Here is a 23,388-nt window from a genome sequence, read left to right as displayed (position 1 = left end):
ACTAGAATAATACTACTAATAATGTAATAATACCAACAACAGCAACAACATCCAAACTCCCCACCATGTTCTAGGGGCTCAACACAGCCTCTACTCTCCAGAGGCCTTGGTCCCCACGAACTGACATAGCGTCTTCCTCCCTGGGGTGCTGGAGGGCCCCCATCCCCTGTTCAGCAGAGAGGAAATGCATTCTAGGTTTTCAGTCAGCATTAGGGAGGCTACAATTGCCTCCTGTCAGGTCATTAAGTAGGAATTCCTGCTTCTCCACATACCCAGCTGTGACTGTACCCAGCTGCAACTGGAGACTCTTCCCCGCCTCAGAGGGATTTCGTGGGTGGAGTTGATTCATGAGCATTTGCAGGGGCCTATTCACTTCTACTAACATTTCTTGTTCGCAGAACTGGGGCTATTACAAGAAATCTGACATAATCAGCAAGAGACCGAGCCCTGGATCTTGCCAAATCAGAGACGTTGAAAGCCATTAACAGTGGTTACAAAGATTAAAACTACCTTGGGGGAGGAGTGCGGCACTGAACCGAAGAAGAAAGAAATCCAAGTCTGCGGCTAAATGTCGATCCACCTCGAGGGTAGGGAAAATACAGGTTATGACAGTGAGTGTAACCGGCTCTTCCTCTGCCTGATCCCAAGCGTTCATGACCAGCAAGCATTCTCCTTTATCCATGAGAATGGGGACAAGGAGAGCACGGGTGAGACCCACAGATATCCCCAAACCTCAAGCAGTGTGGCCTAATGGATGGAGCACGAACCTGGGTTCTAATCCTGGCCCCACCACTTGCCTGCTGTGTGATCTTGGGCAAGTCACAACTTCTCTGTGCCTCAGTTATCTCAGATTAAGACTGTGAGCCCTATTTGGGACAGATACTCTGTAGTTTGTATCTACCCCAGTGCTTAGTATAGTGCCTGGCATATAGTACTCAAACGAATGCCTTTAAAAAAAAACATTAGCCAAAGACTCTAGCCCCTCCTCAGCCTCTCTCAAACCCTTTTTTCCTCTGACTTACTATAGCATGGCAAAAAAAGGCTCTTGGAGGTCTGTTTCCATTTCCTTTCCCTTCCCACCCTCTGGCGGAGGTGCTAATGAGAAGCGCTAGGAGCCGCTGCAGAAAGAGACGTGGGTAACCTCCAAACTGAATCATCAGCCTCTGAATAATTACAAGTTGACTGTCTTGAGTTGAGAGTAAAAAGGGAAAATGCATCAGCCAAAAGAAGAATCTGGCGGTGAACAACTCAACCCACGCTTTTCCTAGAGATAGATGTAAACCTCTGCGTAACATCGTGTTTCTAGTTCTCACAAGCAACGGTAGAGGTGATCGCCAAGAGTGCCCAAACCACAGACAAGCCACAAGACTTGCCTGAATCCCGCCGAGGTGGATGAACAGAGCCTTGGACACATTGTGGTTAAAATCCCTTAAGGATCTGGACCAGATCCTCTGGTCTGGACTCCTCTTCCTTCTCCTCCCTCTGCCTCATTATAACTAGGCACCTGCTCTCTTCTGCCTCCCTAACTCCTGCCCCCCAGGGTGGCCTAGTGGAAAGAGCCCAGGCCCGGGAGACAGAGGACCTGGGTTCTAATTCCAGCTTTGCGACTTGTCTGCTGTATGACCCTGGGTGAGTCACTTCACTTCTCTGTGCCTCCGTTTCCTCAGCTGTAAAGTGTAAATTTGAAACCTGTCCTCCCTGTCCCGTCGACTGAAAGCCTCATGTGACACAGGGATGGTGTCCAACCCAATGAACCTGCAGCTATCCCGACGCTTAGAACAGTGCGTAGGACATAAGGTTCTTAACAAATACCATTATTATTATTATTATGGTATTTGTTAAGCCCTTACTATGTGCCAGGCACTGTTCCAGGTGCTGGGGCATATACAAGATAATCGTGTTGGACACAGTCCCTGTCCCACGTGGGGCTCACACTCTTAATCCCCATTTTACAGATGAGAGAACTGAGGCACAGAGATGTGAAATGACTTGCCCAAGGTCACTCGGCAGACACATGGTAAAACCAGGATTAGAACCCAAATCCTTCTGAGTCCCAGGCCTGGGTTCTATCCATTAGGCCACACTGCTTCTCTTATTTCACCTCCCTGGACCTCACCCAGCAGATTTCCGGCATCCCGAAGGCTTTTTCTCCCTTATCTTGGTGGCGACTGACCTTACAGCTTCTAGACACCTCTGTGCCTTGGAAACTAGATCTTCTGGGTGAGGCAGCTGCATTGCCAGGAGCCACTGGGGCCCCGGGTGAACCCAGTTTCATGTAAGCTCAGAATGGTTCTCCATCAGGTCTGCTCCCTTGCCCCCCATCTCTGCCAAGCTTACCTGAGAGAGCAGTTTGTTGTTGTCCTCCAGCAACTTGACTTTGGTTTCCAGTTGTCGGATGTAGTTCGAAGATGAATCTTTAAAGACAGAGAGAGAAGGGGCTTTGAGAATGAGTTCCTCTTCAGCTGACAGGTGTTCTTTTAGCATTAACATGCCCATGCGGAGAGATTGCCCCCTCCCAGGGTCAGAGATCAGAGCTTTGGGGTACTACTTCTCAGCCTCTGTCTAGTCCAGGTGCTGAGGAAGAGAGAACAGGAAAGAGGCCAACCGAGAGCCTGGCACTCACGCTGCTGCTCCTCTCCATCCATCCGAGTCACTTCTCCACAACGCCGTGGCTGCAAAACGCAACTGTTCATCTTCCCATCAAAACCCTGCCTTCTCCCATCACTGTATATAGCACCACCACCACCCCCTCACAAGCCCATAACCTTGGCATTATTCTTGACTCATTTCTTTCATTCAATCCGTCACCACATCCCATCAGTTCAACCTTCAAGATATCACTAAAATCTGCCCTTTCCTCACCATCCATGGTGCTACCACATTAAGCCAAGCATTTAACCTATGCCACCTTGATTGCTGCATCAGCTTCCTTGCTGAGCTCCTTACCTCCCGTCTCTCCCCACTTCAGTCCATACTTCACTCTGCTGCCTGCATCCTTTTTGTAAGACACTATTCAGTCCATTTTTCCCCCACTCTTCAAGAACCTCCAGTGGCTGCCCATCCACCTCTGCATCAAACAGAAACTCTTTACCATAGGCTTTAAGGCACTCAAACACCTTGCCCCTCCTACCTTACCTCCCTGATTTCCTATTACAGCTTAGCTCACACACTTTGCTCCTCTAATGCCAACCTACTCACTGTACCTTGATCTTATCTATCTCAACACTGACCCCTTGCCCACATCCTGACTCTGGCCTTGGAAGCCCTCCCTCTTAATATCTGAATATCAGTCCCCCCCAACTTCAAAGCCTCATGGAAGGCACATCTCCTCCAAGAGGCCTTCCCTGACTAAGACCTCATTTCCCCTTCTCCCACTGAATCACTTGGATTTGCACCCTTTATTCACTGCTGCCTTGGCCCCACAACACTTATGTACAGAGAAGCAGCGTGGCTCAGTGGAAAGAGCATGGGCTTTGGAGTCAGAGGTCAGGGGTTCAATTCCTGGCTCCGCCAATTGTCAGCTCTGTGACTTTGGGCAAGCCACAACTTCTCTGTGCCTCAGTTACCTCATCTGTAAAATGGGGATTAAGACTGTGAGCCCTCCAAGGGGCAACCTGATCACCTTGTAACCTACCCAGCACTTAGAACAGTGCTTTGCACATAGTAAGCACTTAATAAATGCCATTATTATTATTAATTTATTGACTGATATTAATGTCTGTTTACGCCTCTCAACTTTAAGCTCATTGTGGGCAAGGAACATGTCCAGTTAACTCTATCATATAGTACTCTCTCAAGTACTTAGTAGTTTGCTCTGCACACAGTGAGTACTTAATAAATATCAGTAATCAATTGATTGCAAAACCTCCAGAGTACTTGACTGAACCTCCCCAGGCCCAGAGACCAGATAAGCATAGGCCTTGGCAGGGGAGGTGGGCCACACGGTCAGAGGGACAAAGGCCTGCGTGGGATTGGCACTGAGGAGATACTGCCATTAACTTCACCCCCACAGCTTTCTGGGCAGAGTGGGAACCTTAGCAGGCAGGGGAAGCAGGGTGGCCTAGTGGAAGGGTCAGAAGACCCAGGTTCTAATCCAGCTTCAATCACTTGTTGGCTGAGTGACGTTGGGCAAGTAACTTGACTTTTCAGTTATATTTATATTGTGCTTTCCCAAATGCTTACGACGGTGTTCTGCCCACAATAAGCACTCAAGAAATACAAAGGACTGATCTGTTGAGTTCCCTCATGAGCAAAATGGGGCTTCAATCATGAGGGAATTCAACCAACCAGTCCTTTGCATTAATTGAGCGCTTACTGTGGACAGAACACTGTTCTAAGCATTTGAGATAGTACAATATCCTTCAGACTGGGAACCCCATGTGCAAGTTGCCTGGCACATGGCACTTAAGAACAACATTATTAGTATTAGCCAGGCCGTTCTGCCTCTTAGAGCTGGGAAGGGATCGGAAGTGGAGCCAAAATGTTAACTCCACTTCTTGCTCCCTACAGGAAGGAAGAAGGGGGGAAGGAAGAAGGGGGGAAGGAAGAAGGGGGGAAGGAAGAAGAGGGGAAGGAAGAAGAGGGGAAGGAAGAAGAGGGGAAGGAAGAAGAGGGGAAGGAAGAAGGGGGGAAGGAAGAAGAGGGGAAGGAAGAAGAGGGGAAGGAAGAAGGGGGAAGGAAGAAGAGGGGAAGGAAGAAGAGGGGAAGGAAGAAGAGGGGAAGGAAGAAGAGGGGAAGGAAGAAGAGGGGAAGGAAGGGGAAGGAAGAAGAGGAAGACCCCACCAGGGCTGCTAGCACTGTGCTTAAGCACTGGAGTAGGTATAATGAATCTGATCCTGACTCCTGGGATCCCAGACAGATCAGGTCATGTTGAGGAGAACAAGAAACCCTGCAATGCCTAAGATGAGTACTTTGATCTTCCTCTCCCTTCCCCTCCTCCTCTATTCTTGAGCTTCCCCCCCTCTGTCTTCTCTTCCTCCCCTACTTTTCCTGCTCTCTTCTCTCTCTCCCCATCTCCCTTTAGCTCCCTTCCCTTCCTTAATCAAGCAATCAATCTGTGCACAGCACTGCACAAAGCATTTTGAAGAGTGCAATAAACAGTTGATAGACACTTTCCCCTGCCCAAAACAAGCTTACTGCAATAACAGTAATAATCATGGTGGTATTTGGTAAACACTTAGCATGCCAAGCACTGTACTAAGTGCTGGGGTAGACAGGATAATCAGCTCAGACAAGGGTCAGGTCCCACATGGGGCTCAAAGTCTATGTAGGAAGAAGGACAGATATTGAATCCTCCTTATGCAGATGAGGAAACAGAGGTTCACTGAAGTTAACTGACTTGGCCAAAGTCATACAGCAAACAAGTGGAAGAGCCAGGATTAGAACCCAGGTCCTCTGTCTGCTAGGCCTGCACTCTTTTCACTAGGGTACACTGCTTCCACCCCAATTTCAGTTACCCCTTTCTCCCTTCAAATGCCCACTTTCCTGATGCTCCACCTCAAGTTTGCTGTCACGGTAGAAACAAAAGTTGGCCCTCCTTGGGCTGGTAATAATAATCATACTAATAACAACAATAATGATAAGGTATTTAAGTGCTTACTTTGAGCCAGGCACTGTACTAAATGCTGGGGTAGTAACAAGGAAAAATAATAATCATACTAATAACAACAACAACAATAATGATAATGGTATTTAAGTGCTTATTTTGAGCCAGGCACTGTACTAAATGCTGGGGTAGTGACAAGGAAATTGGGTTGTATACTGTTCCTGCCTAACTTGGGGCTCACAGTCTCAATTCCCATTTTACATATGAAGTAATGGAAGCGAAGTGACTTGCCTAAGGTCACACAGCAGACAAGAGGCAGAGTGAGGATTAGAACCATGACCTTCTGAGTCCCAGGCCTGTGGTCTATCCACTACACCAGTAATACTTCCCCTCTGCATAGCCCCACTCGTCTTGTCCAAGGGAGGAAGGGGCAAGACAGTCCCCCTTTTAATGAGAAAGTTTCAGTCCAAACCCTAGAACACCTCAGGGCCCAGGGTTATGCATGGACCATCAGGCAGGTGGAAACTGCTCTGAAAAGTGACCTACTTCATAAAAGTGCCCTCCCCTCTCCACCTCTCCGGAAAGTCTCCCATTTGTCTCCACAAATTCCATATTGTCAACTCCAAGATACAGACTTTCACACCCTCCCGCATTCTGAAGAAGTCACGGCTTTTAAACTTTACTTCATTTCCTCGCCACCCCACTTTGAGCCATATCCAAAATTTGGTGAAGCAGATAGACACGAACAAGTTTTTTTTTCAGATGTTTTGACTATTTGTGGGGATAATTAGAAAAATGAGACAACTCTTGCGGTTTGACAGGTGTCAGATAAACACACACACACACACACACACACTAAGACAGACTGTTTACTGGGAGGTGTCAGTTTTATCATTCTCCCCAAATGGACCCTTTATCCACTATTCCTCATGACCCGGGCTTGAACATTCACAACCTGGCCTGCCCAGGACCTATCCTTATTTGCCTGTGGCCTGATTTCTCCCAAGCCTTGGGGCAGTGCTAATCTGCAAGGGCTGTTGGCAACGAGGCTGGGTCTCCCCTGGCCTCCACTTTCTTGCCTCCACCCTCGGGCTGCAGATCAATCTTACTAGAGATTCCTGCTTTGTGGGGTCCAGGGAGGAGCAGCAGCAAGGGGCAGGGGCGTTGATGGCATGGGTATCCCCACAGCCCACACTCTTGATGTGCCTAACCATCAGGCACAATCTCTCCTACTTATCAGAAACCACATTCCCAGAATAGTTGGTGGGGTGTTTCCCCCTCCACCCGCCCCCCAACTCTGACCTTTATGTTATCAGCAATTTTTTCAAAGCTCTCACGAATGAGTCTTCTCAGTTGGGGACCTTATGAATGACTCACAGCCTCTTTTCCTTTGCTTTGCTGGAATTACACAAACACCATTTCTGAGCATTCCCAAAAGGGTGGGGGGCGAGGGGAGATTCTGCTCCTTTAAGTGCGTGTTTACTGCAGGGGGTTTGCCGTTAGAGATCAGTTCCATTTTCTAATCTAAAACAATGAGCTTCCCCAGTGAAGCATCTCCTAGCACTATATAACTAATACAGTCAAGGAGAAATAAGGCAAACCAAACACCTCAAACTCCCTGGAGTGGCAGGAGGGAAGAATTATGGGTTTTTAAAAAATGGTATTTGTTAAGCGCTTACAATGTGCCAATCAGGTAATCAGGTTGACCCACATGGGGCTCACGATCTTAATCCCCATTTTACAGATGAGGTAACTGAGGCACAGAGAACTTAAGTGACTTGCCCAAGGTCACATAGCACACAAGTGGCTGGGGAGAATTGGAACCCAGGTCCTTCTGACTCTCGGGGCCATGCTCTATACACTAGACCACGCTTTCTTTGGGTCAATGTGATGGCATCCATCAGCACCTTCAAATAGTAGTCTCCACACTAGCCTGCTGTGTGTCTCCGTGGGCATGTTCCTTAACTGCTCTGTGCTTCAGTTTCTTCATACATTGAAGATTCAACACTTTACTCCTCCTACTTAAGCTGGGAGCCTCGTGTGGGACAGGAACTGTGTCCAATCTGCATACACTGTATCTAACCCCAAAGTTTAACATGGTTCTTGGCCCGTAGAAAGCACTTAAATACCACAATTATTATTAGTAGTCACTAAAGCAACCACTCCCTTCCCTCCTCTAACCTGTAAGCTCGCTGTGCACAGGGACTTGGTCTAACTTTGTTGTAGTGTACGCTCCCAAGTACTTACTACAGTGCTCTGCACACAGTAAGTGTTCAATAATTACCAAGGATTGCCTGATTCCCTCTTGGCACCAAGGATCCCTGCTCCCAGAATGCCCCTGCAAGCTCTTGGACTTTTCCATCCCCACTGAGAATTTGAGCTTACTTTGTGTATTTTTATTATTTTGGTATTTGTTAAGCACTTATGTGCCAGACACCTCATTAAGGGTAGATGCAAAATAATTGGGTTGGACACAGTCAATGTTCTACATATGGCTCATAGTCTTCATCCCCATTTAACAGATGAGGTACATGAAGCTCAGAAAGGTAAATTAACTTGCCCAAGGTCACAGAGGAGACAAGTGGCAGAGCCTGGATTAGAACCCAGGTCCTCCGACTTCCAAGCCCGGGCTCTTTCCACTAGGCTAAACTGCTTCTCATTGTTGTGTATTTATGCTTTAATATTTCATCCCTTCTGCTGTGTCTTTCTCCAGTCCCTTCTCCCCACTTAAACTCTTAGATTGTGAGACCACTGAGGGACAGGAACCGTGTCTTAATTCCACCTGGCCATTCTCTCCCAGTGCTTAGTAGAGTGCTCTGCACACAGTAAGTGCTTAATAAATATCACTACTACTTCATAGAGCAATGAACTGGCACTAGACAGAACTAGTTAAAGGCATGGGGCCTCTGGAAGGTTGAATGTTAGCAGAAACTAAAGAAGGAATAATAAATCTTCCTTCTTTAAGCATTTTTCAGTCCCTTTTTACTTGCAACATAAAAGCAGCCCTGCAAGCTGCAGGCACCCTATTTCTTTATTACAGGCTAATAGAGGAGTGAAGCCCCTTGGAAATCCCCACCACCCTACCCAGCACCGCAGGGGGATCATGGCTGACCCTCCGAGTGCATCCTTAGCAGGGGGGCCTCATGGAAAGACCACAGGTCCTGGTTTTTAATCTTGGCTCCATCACTAGCCCGCTGGGTGACTTAGGGCAAGTAATTAACTTCTCTGAGCCACATTGTCCCTTCTCTGAACTATGGTGATAAAATACCTGTCTCCCCTCCCTAAGTGTGAGCGCTGTGTGGGACGAGGACTATGCCTGACCTGATAATCCTGGGTCTACCCAGTGCTTAGTACGGTGCTCGGCACTTAGGAAGCACTTAATAAATATGATCAATCAGTCAATCATGCTTGGTCGTGAAACCCAATACAAGCCCTAGCATAGAAACCCATTACAAGCACACACAAATGCACACACGCGCACACACACACACACACACACACACTGCTTTTAACAACTAATAATTCCAGCTTGCGAAAGGCCCTGAGTTAGGTACAGAATGAATTCACTTAGGAAGAAAAATACAAGGTTTCTGCCTTAGATGAGATTGTAATCTAATCAAGTGAATCTAAAATGCTCAAGACCCAAATAGACAGAGCTCCTTGAGAGCAGGTCTACCGACTCTATTGTACTCTCTCAAACACTTTACAGTGCTCCGTGCACAGTAAACAATCAATAAATACCATGGAAGGATTGATTAAACAGAGTGCTTGAAAACAGGCTTCTGTGAGGGCTGGGGTAGCTGCAGAGATGGTGTGATTGGAGTAGGAGGAGGACTAATCAGGGAAGGCTTCATGTGGGAGGAGTGTAACCTTAGCAGGTGGTAGGCAACTTTCATAAGTCAATGGTATTTGATCACTTACTGTGTGTAGAGCCCCGGATTAAGTGTTTTAGAGAATACAACAATACCTGCTCTCTCTCCTATATTATACACTGTGGGTCAGGGCTGTGTCCCACCAGATTAACTTGTATCTATTCAGGCACTTAAAACAGTGATTGACACACAGTAAACACCTAACGAATACCATAATTATTATTTCTAGACTGTGAGCTCGTTGTTGGGTAGGGACCGTCTCTATACGTTGCCGACTTGTACTTCCCAAGCGCTTAGTACAGTGCTCTGCACATAGTAAGTGCTCAATAAATACAACTGAACGAATGAATTACAAACAATGTGATGTAGTGGGAGGAGCAGAGGCTTCAGTAAGACGACCTGGGTTCTAATTCCAACTCTGCCATTTGCCTATGGTGTGTGATCTTGGACATGCCCCTTCTCTGTGCCTCAGTTTCCTCCTCTGTAAAATGGGGATTAAGTACCTGTTCTCCCTCATTCTTTGACTATGAGCCCCAATCAATGGTATTTATTGAGCACTTACCACGTGCAGAGTACTGTACTAAGCGCTAAGGAGGGCACCATACAACCAAATTGTCAAACATGTTCCCTGCCCACAAGGAGATTGTGGAGAGGAAGAAAGGCACTAATATAAATAAATTAGGGATATGTACAAAGTGCTGGGAGGCTGAAGCCAGGTCCTCTGACTCCCAAGCATGGGATCTTTCCACTAGGCTAAACTGCTTCTCATTGTTGGGTGAATATCAAGTGCCTTAAGGAATCCAGATTCAGGTGCATAGGTGATGCAGAAGGAAGAGGGAGTGGGCAGAGGAAAGGACTTAACTGAGGATGTGACTGGAGGAGATGTGATTTTAATAAGGCTTCAAAGGTGGGGAGAGTGGTGGTCTGTCATATATAGAGCAGGAGGAACCTCCAGGTCAAAGAGAGGATGTGAGAAAGGGGTTGGCAGAGAGATAGAAGAGATTGAGGAAGTGAACAAGCTGGCGTTAAAGGAGTGAAGTGTGCAGGCTGGGCTGCAGTAGGAAATCAGTGAGCTAATGTACGCGGGGATGAGTTGATTGAGTGCTTTAGAGTGTCCGAGTGTCTGTTTGGTACGGAGGTGGAAGGGCAACCCGTTTTCGTCTTTTCCGCCTCCAAGTCCAAACTCGGGCCATGACCAAAAACCAGGAATCTGAGGAAGGTTGGGACGTGAGGAAACTTGGAATTACCTATCCAGGAAGTTGTTTGACCTGGAGGTTCTTGAGGAGTGGGGAGAAATGGCCTGAAAGAGTCTTTCATAAATTGATCTACGCAGCATAGTGAAGGAGAGGCTGGTGTCGGAAGAGGCAGGACGCAGGGAGGATGGCACGGAGGCTGTTGCAGTAGTCAAGGAGGGATAAGATAAGTGTTTGGATCAGCATGGCAGCAGTTTGGATGGAGAGAAAAGGGTGGGTTTTAGTGACGTTATGAATCTAGAACTGACAGGATTGATTTGGTGATATGTGAGACAGGGACTGTGTCCAACATGATTATCTCATGTCTGCCCCAGGGCTTAGTATAGTGACTGTCATATAGTAAGCATTTCACAAATATCACAGTTTTTAATAGATATAATGAAAATATTACAACACAATAGATAGGCACAGTCCCAGTCCACAAAGCGCTTACAATCTCCTTTCAGATGATTAAATCACTTATGTCCAGATTATTCATTCATTCATATTTATTGAGCGCTTACTGTGTGCAGAGCACTGTACTAAGCACTTGAGAAGTACAAGTTGGCAACATATAGAGACGTCCCCTACCCGACAACAGGCTCACAGTCTAGAAGGGGGAGACAGACAACAAAACAAAACATGTGGACAGATGTCAAGTCATCAGATAAATAGAAATAAAGGTAGATGCACATCATTAAGAAAATAAACAGAATAGTAAATATGTACAAGTAAAATCAATAGAGTAATAAATCTGTACAAAAATATATACAGGTGCAGTGGGGAGGGAAAGGAGGTATACATCTGTTAGTTACTTATATTGTCTCTTCCTCTGGACTGTAAGCTCCTTGTGGGTATGGAATGTTTCTATCAACTCTGTAGTACTGTACTCTCCCAAGCACTTAATAGAATGCTCTGCACTTAAGCATTGAATAAATACCAAATACCTCTGGTCAAGTGCCTTAAGGCACTTACAATCTCCTTTCAGATGATTCAATCACTTATGTCCAGATTATATATACATCTGTTAGTGATTTATACTGTCTCTTCCTCTAGACTGTAAGCTACTTGTGGGTATGGATCAAGTGACTGATTATTCAGGATGGTGATTATTTCAAAGGTCATCGTCTCCTCCACCTCCTCCTCCTCTGGTATTTCATTCCCCAAGTTGGAGAAGGAAAATAAAGAGATAAAACTCAAATCAGTGTCCTACTTGTTCAAGGCTCTGGCCTGTTAGGGAAGATGGACTAAATAATCAGCTAACGAGACATTTTGATAATCATCATCATCATCATCATCAATCGTATTTATTGAGCGCTTACTATGTGCAGAGCACTGTACTAAGCGCTTGGGAAGTACAAATTGGTAACATATAGAGACAGTCCCTACCCAACAGTGGGCTCACAGTCTAAAAGGGGGAGACAGAGAACAAAACCAAACATACTAACAAAATAAAATAAATAGAATAGATATGTACAAATAAAATAAATAAATAGAGTAATAAATATGTACAAACATATATACATATATACAGGTGAGAAATAATCTAGAGAAACAGCTAAACTTGTCACACCCAGGCACAGCTAGTGAGAATTGCCTGCAAACTTAGAAATAAGAGGCAAAAATCAAGGAGACGCTAAACCGGAAAACTTGAACATGGATGAGAGTAAAGCAGAAACGGAGGTATTTCATTAATTCAGCATACATGTTCATGGAAAAGTGGAAGAATTGGTGTAAACTCTGAGGTCATCTGAGAGCCGGAGATACTGAACAAAAACTCCTTACCATAGGCTTTAAAGCACTCCATCCCCCTACCTCCCCCTACTTTACCACCCTTATTCCCTAACTGCAACCCAGCTTGCACACTTTGCTCCTCTAATGCCAACCTACTCACTATACCTCGATTGTCTATCTCACCATTGACCTCTCACCCACGTCCTGCCTCTGGCCTGAAACACCGTATCTCTTCATATCCAACGCACAATTACTCTCTCCACCTTCAAAGCCTTATTAAAAGCATACCTCCTCCAAGAGGCCTTCTCTGACTAAACCCTCATTTCTTCTTCTCCCACTCCCTTCTGCGTTACTCTTGATTTAACCTGCTCTCAGCCTCACAGAATTTATGTCCACATCCGTAATTCACTCATTTATATTAATCTCTGTTAATATAATCTCTGTTATATTAATCTCTGTCTCCCCCTCTATACTGTGAACTTGTTGGGGGCAGGGAAGATGCCTACCAACTCTCTTATACTGTACTATCCCAAGTGCTTACTATCCCAAGCGTTCAATAAATACCACTGAGTGATTGATATTAGGCAGATTACTGGATGTAGTACACTCTAGCAGCTTTCTTATCAGTGCCTGACACATTCTCAGCATTTGGAGAAGTGTCTGTTCTGGCCCAGGATGGTTCTGGGTTTTACAAGACAAATTAAGAAGCTGAAATCAAATCACGGAAGAAGCTTGGTTCTGAATGGCAGTCACACACTAAGATATTTAGAAGCATGAGAATGGACATTGTGGGCAGGGACTGTCTCTCTCTATTGTTGTACTGTACTTTCCAAGTGCTTAGTACAATGCTCTGCACACAGTAAGTACTCAATAAATACGATTGATTGAATGAATGAATGACAAGCTCCCATGGGAGAGCAGGAAAACCTTAACAAACATCACTAAACAGTTCTTCAGAGGGAGAAAGGTTCATCTTCTAGTTTGTGAAAGCTCCTGTAGGCAGGAATCGTATCTACCAACTGTTATATTGTACTTTTCCAATACAGTGTTCTGAACACAGTACACGCTCAGTAAGTCCCAGTGATTGTTCATCTGTCCCTCCTGCTTCTCCCACCTGACCAACACACTCTCTGCTCCTCTCTCCTCTTTGGACACCCTTCTCCTTCTTCTCCCAGATATGCTGCCACTTCACCTAAATTCCCATTTCAAGCTTCAATTTCAATCTTTTTCAATAGCTGCGGTCTAATCCAGTTTTCGTCTTTTCCGCTTCCAAATCCAAACATGGGCCGTGACCAAAGGCCAGGCATCTGAGAGGAGAGGTGGAACTCGAGGAAACTTGGAACTCCCTATCTAGGGAGTAGTTATGTGAAATTATAGGGCTATCATTTTAAAAACAAAGGGGAGAAGCAGGAAGGGGAGTTCAGAGCAGCAATGTGGTGCCTATTGGAAAGAGGCAACGTGGCCTAGTGAATAGAGCATAGGCGTCAGAAGGACCTGGGTTCTAATACCGGATCTGCCACTTGTCTACTCTGTGATCTTGGGCAAGTCAGTTCACTTCTCTACGCCTCAGTCACCTCATCTGTAAAATGGGGATTAAGACTGAGAGCCTCACATGGGACCTGGAATGTTTCCAACCTGATTAGTTTGTGTCTACCCTGTGCTTAGTATAGTACCTGGCACATAGTAAGCACTTTACAAATGCCATTAAAAAAGGGGCTGGGAGTTAGGAGACCTTCCTGCTTTCCCATCTTGGCTGCACCATTGAGTGACCCTGGGCAAGTCACTTGGACTGTGAGCTCGTTGTGGGCAGGAATGTGTCTGTTGTTATACTGTACCCACCCCAGCCCCTACAAGAGCTTAGTTCGGTGTTTTGCACACAGTAAACGCTCCATAAATACAAATGATTGATGGATTCTTTAGGCTTCCTTTTCCTCATTGGTAAAATGGGGATTAAATCCTTCTTTCTCCTCCCTCTTAGTTCATGAGCCCCATGAGGAGCAGGGACTGGGTCTGACCCGACTATAATGTATCTACCCCAGTGTGAGCACAGAGGAAAGTCTTAAATATCACAGTTACTATTATTAAGTCCTGCTTGGATTGTTGTGGATTCTGTTCTAAATAGTACTAGGCCATCTCTGGAAATGCTTAGTTCATTCTCTTTACCTTTCATCTGGAGGGGCGATCATTAAGCCAAACAAAATAGTGAATTTACACTGAAATCCAAGTGGCATAAGAAGTGATTTGATCCCAGGAATAACTTCATGGCTATGAAGAAAAATCTTGTTCTTCCCTTAATGGGCAGAAAGTGATGTTGGATAGTTTGAGGACAGGCCTATACTGACCTTTCCAAATGCCTTCCTCATCTCCTGTAACTAATATAACATTGTTAAAGGTTTAAATTCCTCTCCAGTTCATCTACTAGTCAATAGAGGTTCTTCCCATCGCTCTTTTTAAGCATTCCTGGCTTTCAAAAAAGCTAGAAAAGTTTAAGTACCTAAAAGGCAAAAGCCAGGGTTATCTTCAGTTTATTTCCGCCCTAGGACAGTACATGACACCTTGATGTTTTCATTCCTGTTCTATCACAAGCCAGTCCTGCTGTCGAACTTTACAGTACATCAAAGGATCCCAACCTGTTCTAAATAAGCTTGTTTGCACGACTGTCGTGACAACCAGCTGTCAGAGGTTACTTTATTACACCTCGGCACTTCAGTAAAACATTTCAGACTCTGATGGCTCCCCTCGTTTTGGCTTCCAGACACTATACATGATTACGAAAATGGGAACTTAGGCTCCACTGCAGTTCTGGCATTTGTCCATTTTGGCCGACAGGCGGCTGATCCATCACAGAGACCACTTTTTCCTTTCGGGTGTTTCCGACCATGCCAGACTCACAATCAATCAATCAATGGTATTTATTGAGCACTTACTAGGTGCAGAGCACTATATTAAGCGCTTGGTAGGATTCAATACAAGATTTGGGCAAGCAGTCGCAACCCTGCCTTCCTCAGACTCTAATGAACTTTCAGGTCATGCACATACCCTTTCACGTGCACACACCCAAATAATAATAATAATAATAACAACAACTATGGTGTTTGTTAAGCACTTACTACGTGCCAGGCACTGTAATAAGTGCTGAGGTAGATACAAGGTAATCAGGGTTGGACACAGTTCATGTCCCACATGAGGCTCACAATCTTAATCCCCATTTTACAGATGAGAGACCTGAGGCCCAGAGAAGTGAAGGGGCTTGCCCAAGGTCACACAGCAGACAAGTGGTGGAGTAAGAATTAGAACCTGGGAATCACAATGATCTGGGTTCTAATCCTGGTTCCCTTTCTAGACTGTGAGGGTGTTGTGGGCAGGAATATATTCATTCAATCGTATTTACTGAGTGCTTACTGTGTGCAGAGCACTGTACTAAGCGCTTAGGAAGTACAAGTTGGCAACATATAGAATATCTGTTCTTTTAGTGTACTCTCCCAAGTGCTAAGTGCAGTACTTTGCAAACAGTAAGCACTCAAATATGTTTGAATGAATGGTTCCACTGCATGTCTGCTGTGTGACTGGGCAAGTCACTTATCTTTTCTGTACCTCAGTTCCCTCATCTGTAAAATGGTTAAAACTGTGAGCCCTTTGTGGGACATGGACTGTGTCTAACCTGTTTAGCTTTTATCTATCCCAGCAATTAGTACAGTTCCTGGTACATAGAGGCACTTAACCAATACCAAAAAAAAGAAAAAAAAAGACAGCTCTGGGATTCCAGTAAAGGATAGGACTTGGAAGTCCCCTGTCCAAAGTCCATGTGATATAGCCTTGCCCCTCTGGTAACCAGCGAAACAACTGGTAGTAACAGCATTTGAGGTGGGTGGTGCCCAGTAGTAAGTTCAGAAGCAGCATGGCACAGTGGATAGAGTACGGGCCTGTGAGTTTGAAAGTCAGAGGTTCTAATTCTGCTTCCATCACCTGTCTGCTGTGTGACCTTGGGCAAGTCATTTCACTTCTCTGGGCTTCAGTTACGTCATCTGTAAAACGGGGATTGAGGCTGTGAGCCCCATGCAGGGCAGGGACCATGCTCAACCTGATTTGCTTGTATCCGCCCCAGCACTTAGAACAATGTCTGGCACATAGTAAGCACTTAATAAATACCATTTTTATTTATTATTATTATTATTATTAACTATAGAATGGCGGCATGACCCATCTGATGCCCCCACAACCTTACTCTCTGACTAGCGAGCCACCCCTCTGCCCAGGGAGATTGGACCTATTCTGAGGGGTCTTCTGGGGACGTTCCTTCCCTTCCCTCTCCAATCCACTTCACCGCCGAACTCCCCAGATGCCAGATGCCAGATGCCTCATTGTGGGCAGGGAATGTGTCTGTTACACTGTTATCATCATCATCATCAATCATATTTATTGATAGCTTACTGTGTGCAGAGCATTGTACTAAGCGCTTGGGAAGTACAAGTTGGCATCATATAGAGACAGTCCCTACCCAACAGTGGGCTCACAGTCTAAAAGACTGTTATCTTGTACTCTCCCATGTGCTTAGTACAGTGCTCTGCCCACAGTAAGCACTCAAATGCAACTGAAAGAATGAATAATAACAATAATAATTCTGGCATTTGTTAAGCACTTACTCCGTGCCAGGCGATACTAATCACTGGGTTGGATACAAGCAAATCGGGTTGGACACAGTCCTTGTCCCATGTGGGGCTAACAGTTTTTCGATCCCCATTTTACAGATGAGGTAACTGAGGCCTGAGAAGTGAAGTGACTTGCCCAAGGCCATATGTTTGTACATATTTATTACTTTATTTATTTATTTATTTTACTTGTACATATCTATTCTATTTATTTTATTTTGTTAGTACGTTTGGTTTTGTTCTCCGTCTCCCCCCTTTAGACTGTGAGCCCACTGTTGGGTAGGGACTGTCTCTATATGTTGCCAATTTGTACTTCCCAAGCGCTTAGTACAGTGCTCTGCACATAGTAAGCGCTCAATAAATACGATTGATGATGATGATGAAGTGGCAGAGCCGGGATTAGAATCCATGACCTTCTGATTCCCAGGCCCATGTTCTATCTACTATGCTATGCTGCTTCTAATAATAATAATTATTATTATTATGGTATTAAGTGCTTTCTATGGGTCAGGCACAGGAAAGCTGCTCCACAGCCTTTGGCTCAGTCCCGACACCAAATCGAGGCGAGTTCTTGAGCCAACTAGAAGCTTCTCCTGGAACTACGGTAGGATCCAGGCCCCGAGGCTCACTGCCCACACACTCCTAAGCAAGGGAACAATCTCTGAGCACCACATTTCCCCGGTGTGCCTGCCGTGCGATCCAACGCATCGAGAATCAGGCTGACAATCTTCTTGTCAAAGATAATCGATCTGACAACCAATTATCATTTGCTGTGAAAGCTCTGTCCTTCAAAACACCACCCTGGGGGAAACACTGAGAAGCAGCATGGCCTAGTGGAAAGAGCACGGGCCTGGGAATCAGAGGACATGGGTTCTAATCCCGGCTCTGCCACTTGCTTGGGGTGTGGCCCTGGCAAGTCACTTCACTTCTCTGTGCCTCAGTTACCTCATCTGTAAAAAGGGTATTAAGACTGTGAGCCACATGTGGGTCAGGGACTTCGTCCCAACATGATTAGCTTGTATCTACCCCAGTGGTTAGAACAGTGCTTGGCACATAGTAAGCGCTTATCAAATACCATTATTTTTATTTTATGTTTTTACAGTGCCTGGCACATTTATTCATTCATTCAATTGTATTTGAGGGCTTACTGCATGCAAAGCATTATACTAAGTGCTTTGGAGAAGCAGCGTGGCCCAGTGGAAAGAGCCCAGGTTTGGGAGTCAGAAGTCGTGGGTTCTAATCCCAACTCCGCCACATGTCTGCTATGTGAACTTGGGCAAGTCACTTAACTTCTATGAGCCTCAGTTCCCTCATCTGTAAAATGGCGATTAAGACTGTGAGCCCCACATGGGACAACCTGATCACTTTGTATTCCCCCAGCGCTTGGAACAGTGCTTCGCACATAGTAAGTGCTTAACAAATGCCATTATTATTCTAACTATTATTATTAAGTGCTTGGGAGAGTACAACATAACAATAAACAAACACATTCCCTGCCCACAAGCTTACAATTTAGGGACAAGCTTACGGTCCACATAGTTAGTGCTTAACAAATGCCATTAAAAAAAAAAAGCCATTGGTATTGGATCGTACTCTCCCCAGGCTCTTAGTAAAGCACTTAGAACAGTGCTCGGCACATAGTAAGCATAACAAATACCATAATAATAATAGTGATGATAATAATAATAATAGTACATTGCCCTGCACATGGCAAGTGCTCAATAAATACCACTGATTGACTGCTATGGACCAGCAAAGCATTGATCAACTTGGAACAGAGCTGGAGATGGTGGGGAAGGCTCAGCAGCTTGAAACCATCAAATGCCCTGTAACGAATCTCCCTGAGTGGTTCCAATGGCCTCCACTTGTCTCCATTCATTCATTCAATCGTATTTATTGAGTGCTTACTGTGTGCAGAGCACTGTATTAAGCGCTTGGGAAGTACAAGTTGGCAACATATAGAGATGGTCCCTACCCAACAACAGGCTCACAGTCTAGAAGGGGGAGACAGACAACAAAACATGGGGACAGGTGTCAAGTCATCAGAATAAATAGAAATAAAGCTAGATGCACATCATTAACAAAATAAATAGAATAGTAAATATGTACAAGTAAAATAAATAGACTAATAAATCTGTACAAACACATACAGGTGCTGTGGGGAGGGGAAGGAGGTAGGGCAGGGGGATTGGGGAGGAGGAGAGGAAAAAGGGGGCTCAGTCTGGGAAGGCCTCCTGGAGGAGGTGAGCTCTCAGTAGGGCTTTGAAGGGAGGAAGAGAGCTAGCTCTCCAAGAGCCAGGAGCGAGCGGCCTCGAGACAGCCTGAATGATTGACTGATGAAGCCTTCCTGGTGCCTCCCTTCTTCCCCACCACCCGCTCCCAGAAATCACAGGGCTTCCATGAGGAAGGGCCCGCTTGGTCGGGAAGGGATGGAGAAGCAGGATGCCTGGGAGAGGGCATTACGTCATCTGTTGGGCGAGGGAGGGAAAAATATCTTCCTTCTGGGTAGGCTGACCTTTTTCTCATGTCTCTAACCTGCTTTCTCCCTGGACTGAATTCTCCAGTCTTCCTCAACAAATCATCTGGCAAAGCAAGGCTTTCAGAGGCAAGTGGAATAATTGAATTAGTGCCGGGATTTTGTCATAACGGAAGCAGCAAAGAGGTCAGGGACAGAGGAAGGAATGAAAACTGCATATACGTTGGTTGCTTCAGAAATCAAAAGGAAAAGAACACGTAGAACTATAAGGTGGGGGAAAAGGAGAGGGAATCTTTAAATGGTCTTAATAATGATAATGGTATTTGTTAAGTGCTTACTAGGTGCCAGGCACTGTTCTAAACACTAGGGTAGATACAAGCAAATCGAGTTGGATACAGTCCCCATACCACGTAGTGCACCCAATCTTAATCCCCATTTTACAGATGAGGGAACTGAGGCAGAGAGAAGTGAAGTGACTTGCCCCAGGTCACACAGCAGACAAGCAGCAGAGATGGGAATGGAACCCATGACCTTCTAACTCCCAGGCCTTGCTCTATCCACTACACAATGCTGGGCAGTGTCCTAATCCCCCCTCTACCACATGTCTGCAGTGTGAACTTGGGAAAAATCACTTCACATCCCTGAGTCTCAGTTCCCTCATCTGTAAAATGGGGATTAAGACTGAGCCCCATGTGACAGATGGACTGCATCTAACTTATCTTGTACTTAGCCCAGCGCTTAGTACAGTGCCTGGCACAGAATAAACACTTAAATACTGTGAATACATATAAAGATATGTACATACTATATATATATGTGTATATATATATATATATATACATTTAGTATGCATATGTACACTTGCTATACGTATACATATTATACATATGTAGGTTTTGGGGGATAGGGATGGAGTATACCAACTGTATTGAATTTTCCCAAGAGTTCAGTATAGGGCTTAGTACAAAGTAAGCACTTAACAAAAACCACTGATTGACTTATTGCTGATAACTCCCAGTGCCTAACTCATGTCAGTGGTGTGTAGGGACCTCATCCCAGAACTCCAGGTTGTCAACCATCAATCATCATCATCATCAATCGTATTTATTGAGCGCTTACTATGTGCAGAGCACTGTACTAGGCGCTTGGGAAGTACAAATTGGCAACATATAGAGACAGTCCCTACCCAACTAAGCAAGCCCTCCTCTGGCCCTTGCTGCCTTGTCTCCTGACATGAATTGTGACTATAAGCACACCAGTTGCCTGTCTCCCTTTTTCAGATTGAAAGAGAGACCAGGAGCCCAACAGCCATGAAGCTGCAGGGAATACTGGCTCAAATTCTTTTAATTTCTCTCCAGTGGCTATCAGTGCCACCGCAGAGAATTCTTTCTTATCCCTAACCCGAATCCCTGGTGCTGCAATTTGAGAACGTGTCCTTGTTCAGCCCTTGCTACAGGTGGAGTTCACGTCATCCACCATTCTACCACCGCTTAGAAAGGTAAAGACTATCTTGAGGGCAGAGATCCTGTCTCTACTCTCTAGTAGTCAATCAATGGTATTTAATGAGTGCTTACTGTGTGTAGAATACTGTACTAAATGCTTGGGAGAGTACAATATAACAGTTAATAGACACATTCTCTGCCCACAAGGAGCTTTCAGCCTTGCACTCTCCCAAGTGTCTACTACAGTGCCATGCCCACAGTCGGCAGTCGATAAATACAACTGATTGATTCATAAAATCACCCCCAAACTCCTCTTCCCTGTCCTTACTGATTGATCCTCCTAGGCCTAATTGGCCCACCCACTGTTACCTCAGAGTCTCAGCCAAATGGTTTTCACAAAGCAACGCGTGGCCTGATCCCCAGAGCTGCTTCCCCTCTGATACTCGTCCATGTGATGGAGCTCAGTCTTCCCCTGGCCTCAACTTCCTCCGGCCTCAACTTCCTCCCTTAACTGGCCTCCTCCGGGCTGCAGGGCACAGTGGGGGCACTGTGGATTTATTAAGGCAGTGAAGGAGCCTGTGTAGGCCAGCTCCTGGAAACAGTTCGCAAGACAAATTAAGAGCATGTTGGAGAACCCTCCACCCTCCCATCTCTAGGGCCCAGGAATGCAGGGTGGGAGAGTGGACAGTTTGGGCTCTCCCGCCTCCCTTTGCCAGATCCCAACATCAGGGCTGGGAACATTTCTACTGAATATCACTCAATTATATTTATTGACCGCTGTATGCAGAGCACTCTACTAAGCACTTGGGAGAGTACAATAATAAAACAGACACACTCCCTGCCCACAGTGAGCTTAGACTATGGGGGAGACAGACATCAATATAAATAAATTACAGATATGTACATATGTGCTGTTATAATGTTATCATATTGTACTCTCCAAAGCACTTAGTACAGTTTTCTGCACAAAGTGCTCAATATATATATCAGTTGACTTATCTCAACCCTGCCTATCATGTATCTCTTTTCCTAAATGATCCCTCAATTAGTCCTGGGGAGAGGACCCACCCTCTTCGCTCAGCCCAAGGCACTGGCCCCCTCGTCCATTTGACCGTGACCCTGGCTGGAGGGAGGGGAGGAGATTAATTCATTCAATCGCATTTATTGAGCACTTACTGTGTGAGAGCACTGTCCTAAGTGCTTGGAAAGTACAATTCGGCAACAGATAGAGACAATCCCTACCCAACAATGGGCCCAGAGTCCAGATTAGGCCACTGATGTTTGGGGGAAACTCATGAGATGCAGCAGGCCCTTCCTGAGTCAGACCTGTGGTCCACTGGGCCTGGTATCCTGTCTCTGAGAGGGCACCGGCTTCAAAGAACCATGTACTGGTTGCTCTCCTGGACACCCAGCCACTTTCCCCTCTCCATACCTAACTGTTCTCTAATTCAGCGTGGCTTAGCGGAAAGAGAACAGATTTGGGAATCAGAGGCCATGGGTTCTAATCCCAGATCCACCACTTGTCAGCTGTGTGACTTTGGGCAAGTCATTTAACTTCTCTGTGCCTCAGTTACCTCATCTGTAAAATGGGGATTAAGACTGTGAGTCCCATGTGGGACAATCTGATAACCTTGTATCTACCCCAGCACTTAGAACAGTGCTTGGCACACAGTAAGCACTTAAATGCCATTATTATTATTATTATTATTGTTATATATAATAATAATAATAATAATAATAATTCTCCATGAAGCAGCCCCAACCTCTCCAGAACTTATTTACTACTACTACTAATAATAATAATAATATTTTAAGCACTTACTATGTGCCAGGCACTGTATTAAGCGCTGGGGTGGATACAAGCAAATTGGGTTGGACACAGTCCCTGTCCCACGTGGGGCTCTGAGTCTCAATCCCCATTTTACAGATGAGATAACTGGCACAGAGAAGTCAAGTGATTTGCTCAAGATCACATAGTCAATAAGTGCCAAAGGCCAGATTAGAACCCATTACCTTCTGACTCTCAGTCCCAGGCTCTATCCAGCGTGGCTCAGCGGAAAGAGCCCGGGCTTTGGAGTCAGAGGTCATGGGTTCGAATCCCGGCTCCGCCACATGTCTGCTGTGTGACCTCGGGCAAGTCACTTCACTTCTCTGCGCCTCAGTTACCTCATCTGTAAAATGGGGATGAAGACTGTGAGCCCCACGTGGGACAACCTGATCACCTTGTATCCTCCCCAGCGCTTAGACCAGTGCTTTGCACATAGTAAGCGCTTAACAAAATGCCAGAATTATTATTATCCACTACACCTTGCTGCTTCCCATGACCATATGTTCCACAGGCTCCCCCACCACAGGGAGCAGAAGGTTTTCCTTGCATCTGTGCTGTCTCCTCACCCCAGGCCTTCTACAATGTCCAGTGACCTAAGTGAGGACTCTCA

General features: G+C 45.6%; 1 protein-coding gene across 2 annotated transcripts in view; it reads right to left on the bottom strand.

Moving 5' to 3' along the window:
- Positions 1-23,388, bottom strand: part of CCDC85C (coiled-coil domain containing 85C) — a 167,760-nt gene that overhangs the window by 50,661 nt on the left and 93,711 nt on the right. For both annotated transcript variants that reach the window (XM_038744267.1, XM_038744275.1), the window contains exon 2: positions 2,338-2,414. In XM_038744267.1, the coding sequence (XP_038600195.1) occupies positions 2,338-2,414 (77 nt within the window). The remainder of the gene's footprint in view (positions 1-2,337; positions 2,415-23,388) is intronic.

Source organism: Tachyglossus aculeatus, chromosome 1 (assembly GCF_015852505.1).
Source record: "Tachyglossus aculeatus isolate mTacAcu1 chromosome 1, mTacAcu1.pri, whole genome shotgun sequence".
NCBI classification, from domain to species: Eukaryota; Metazoa; Chordata; class Mammalia; order Monotremata; family Tachyglossidae; genus Tachyglossus; species Tachyglossus aculeatus.
This window is presented reverse-complemented; position numbering and strand designations above follow the sequence as displayed.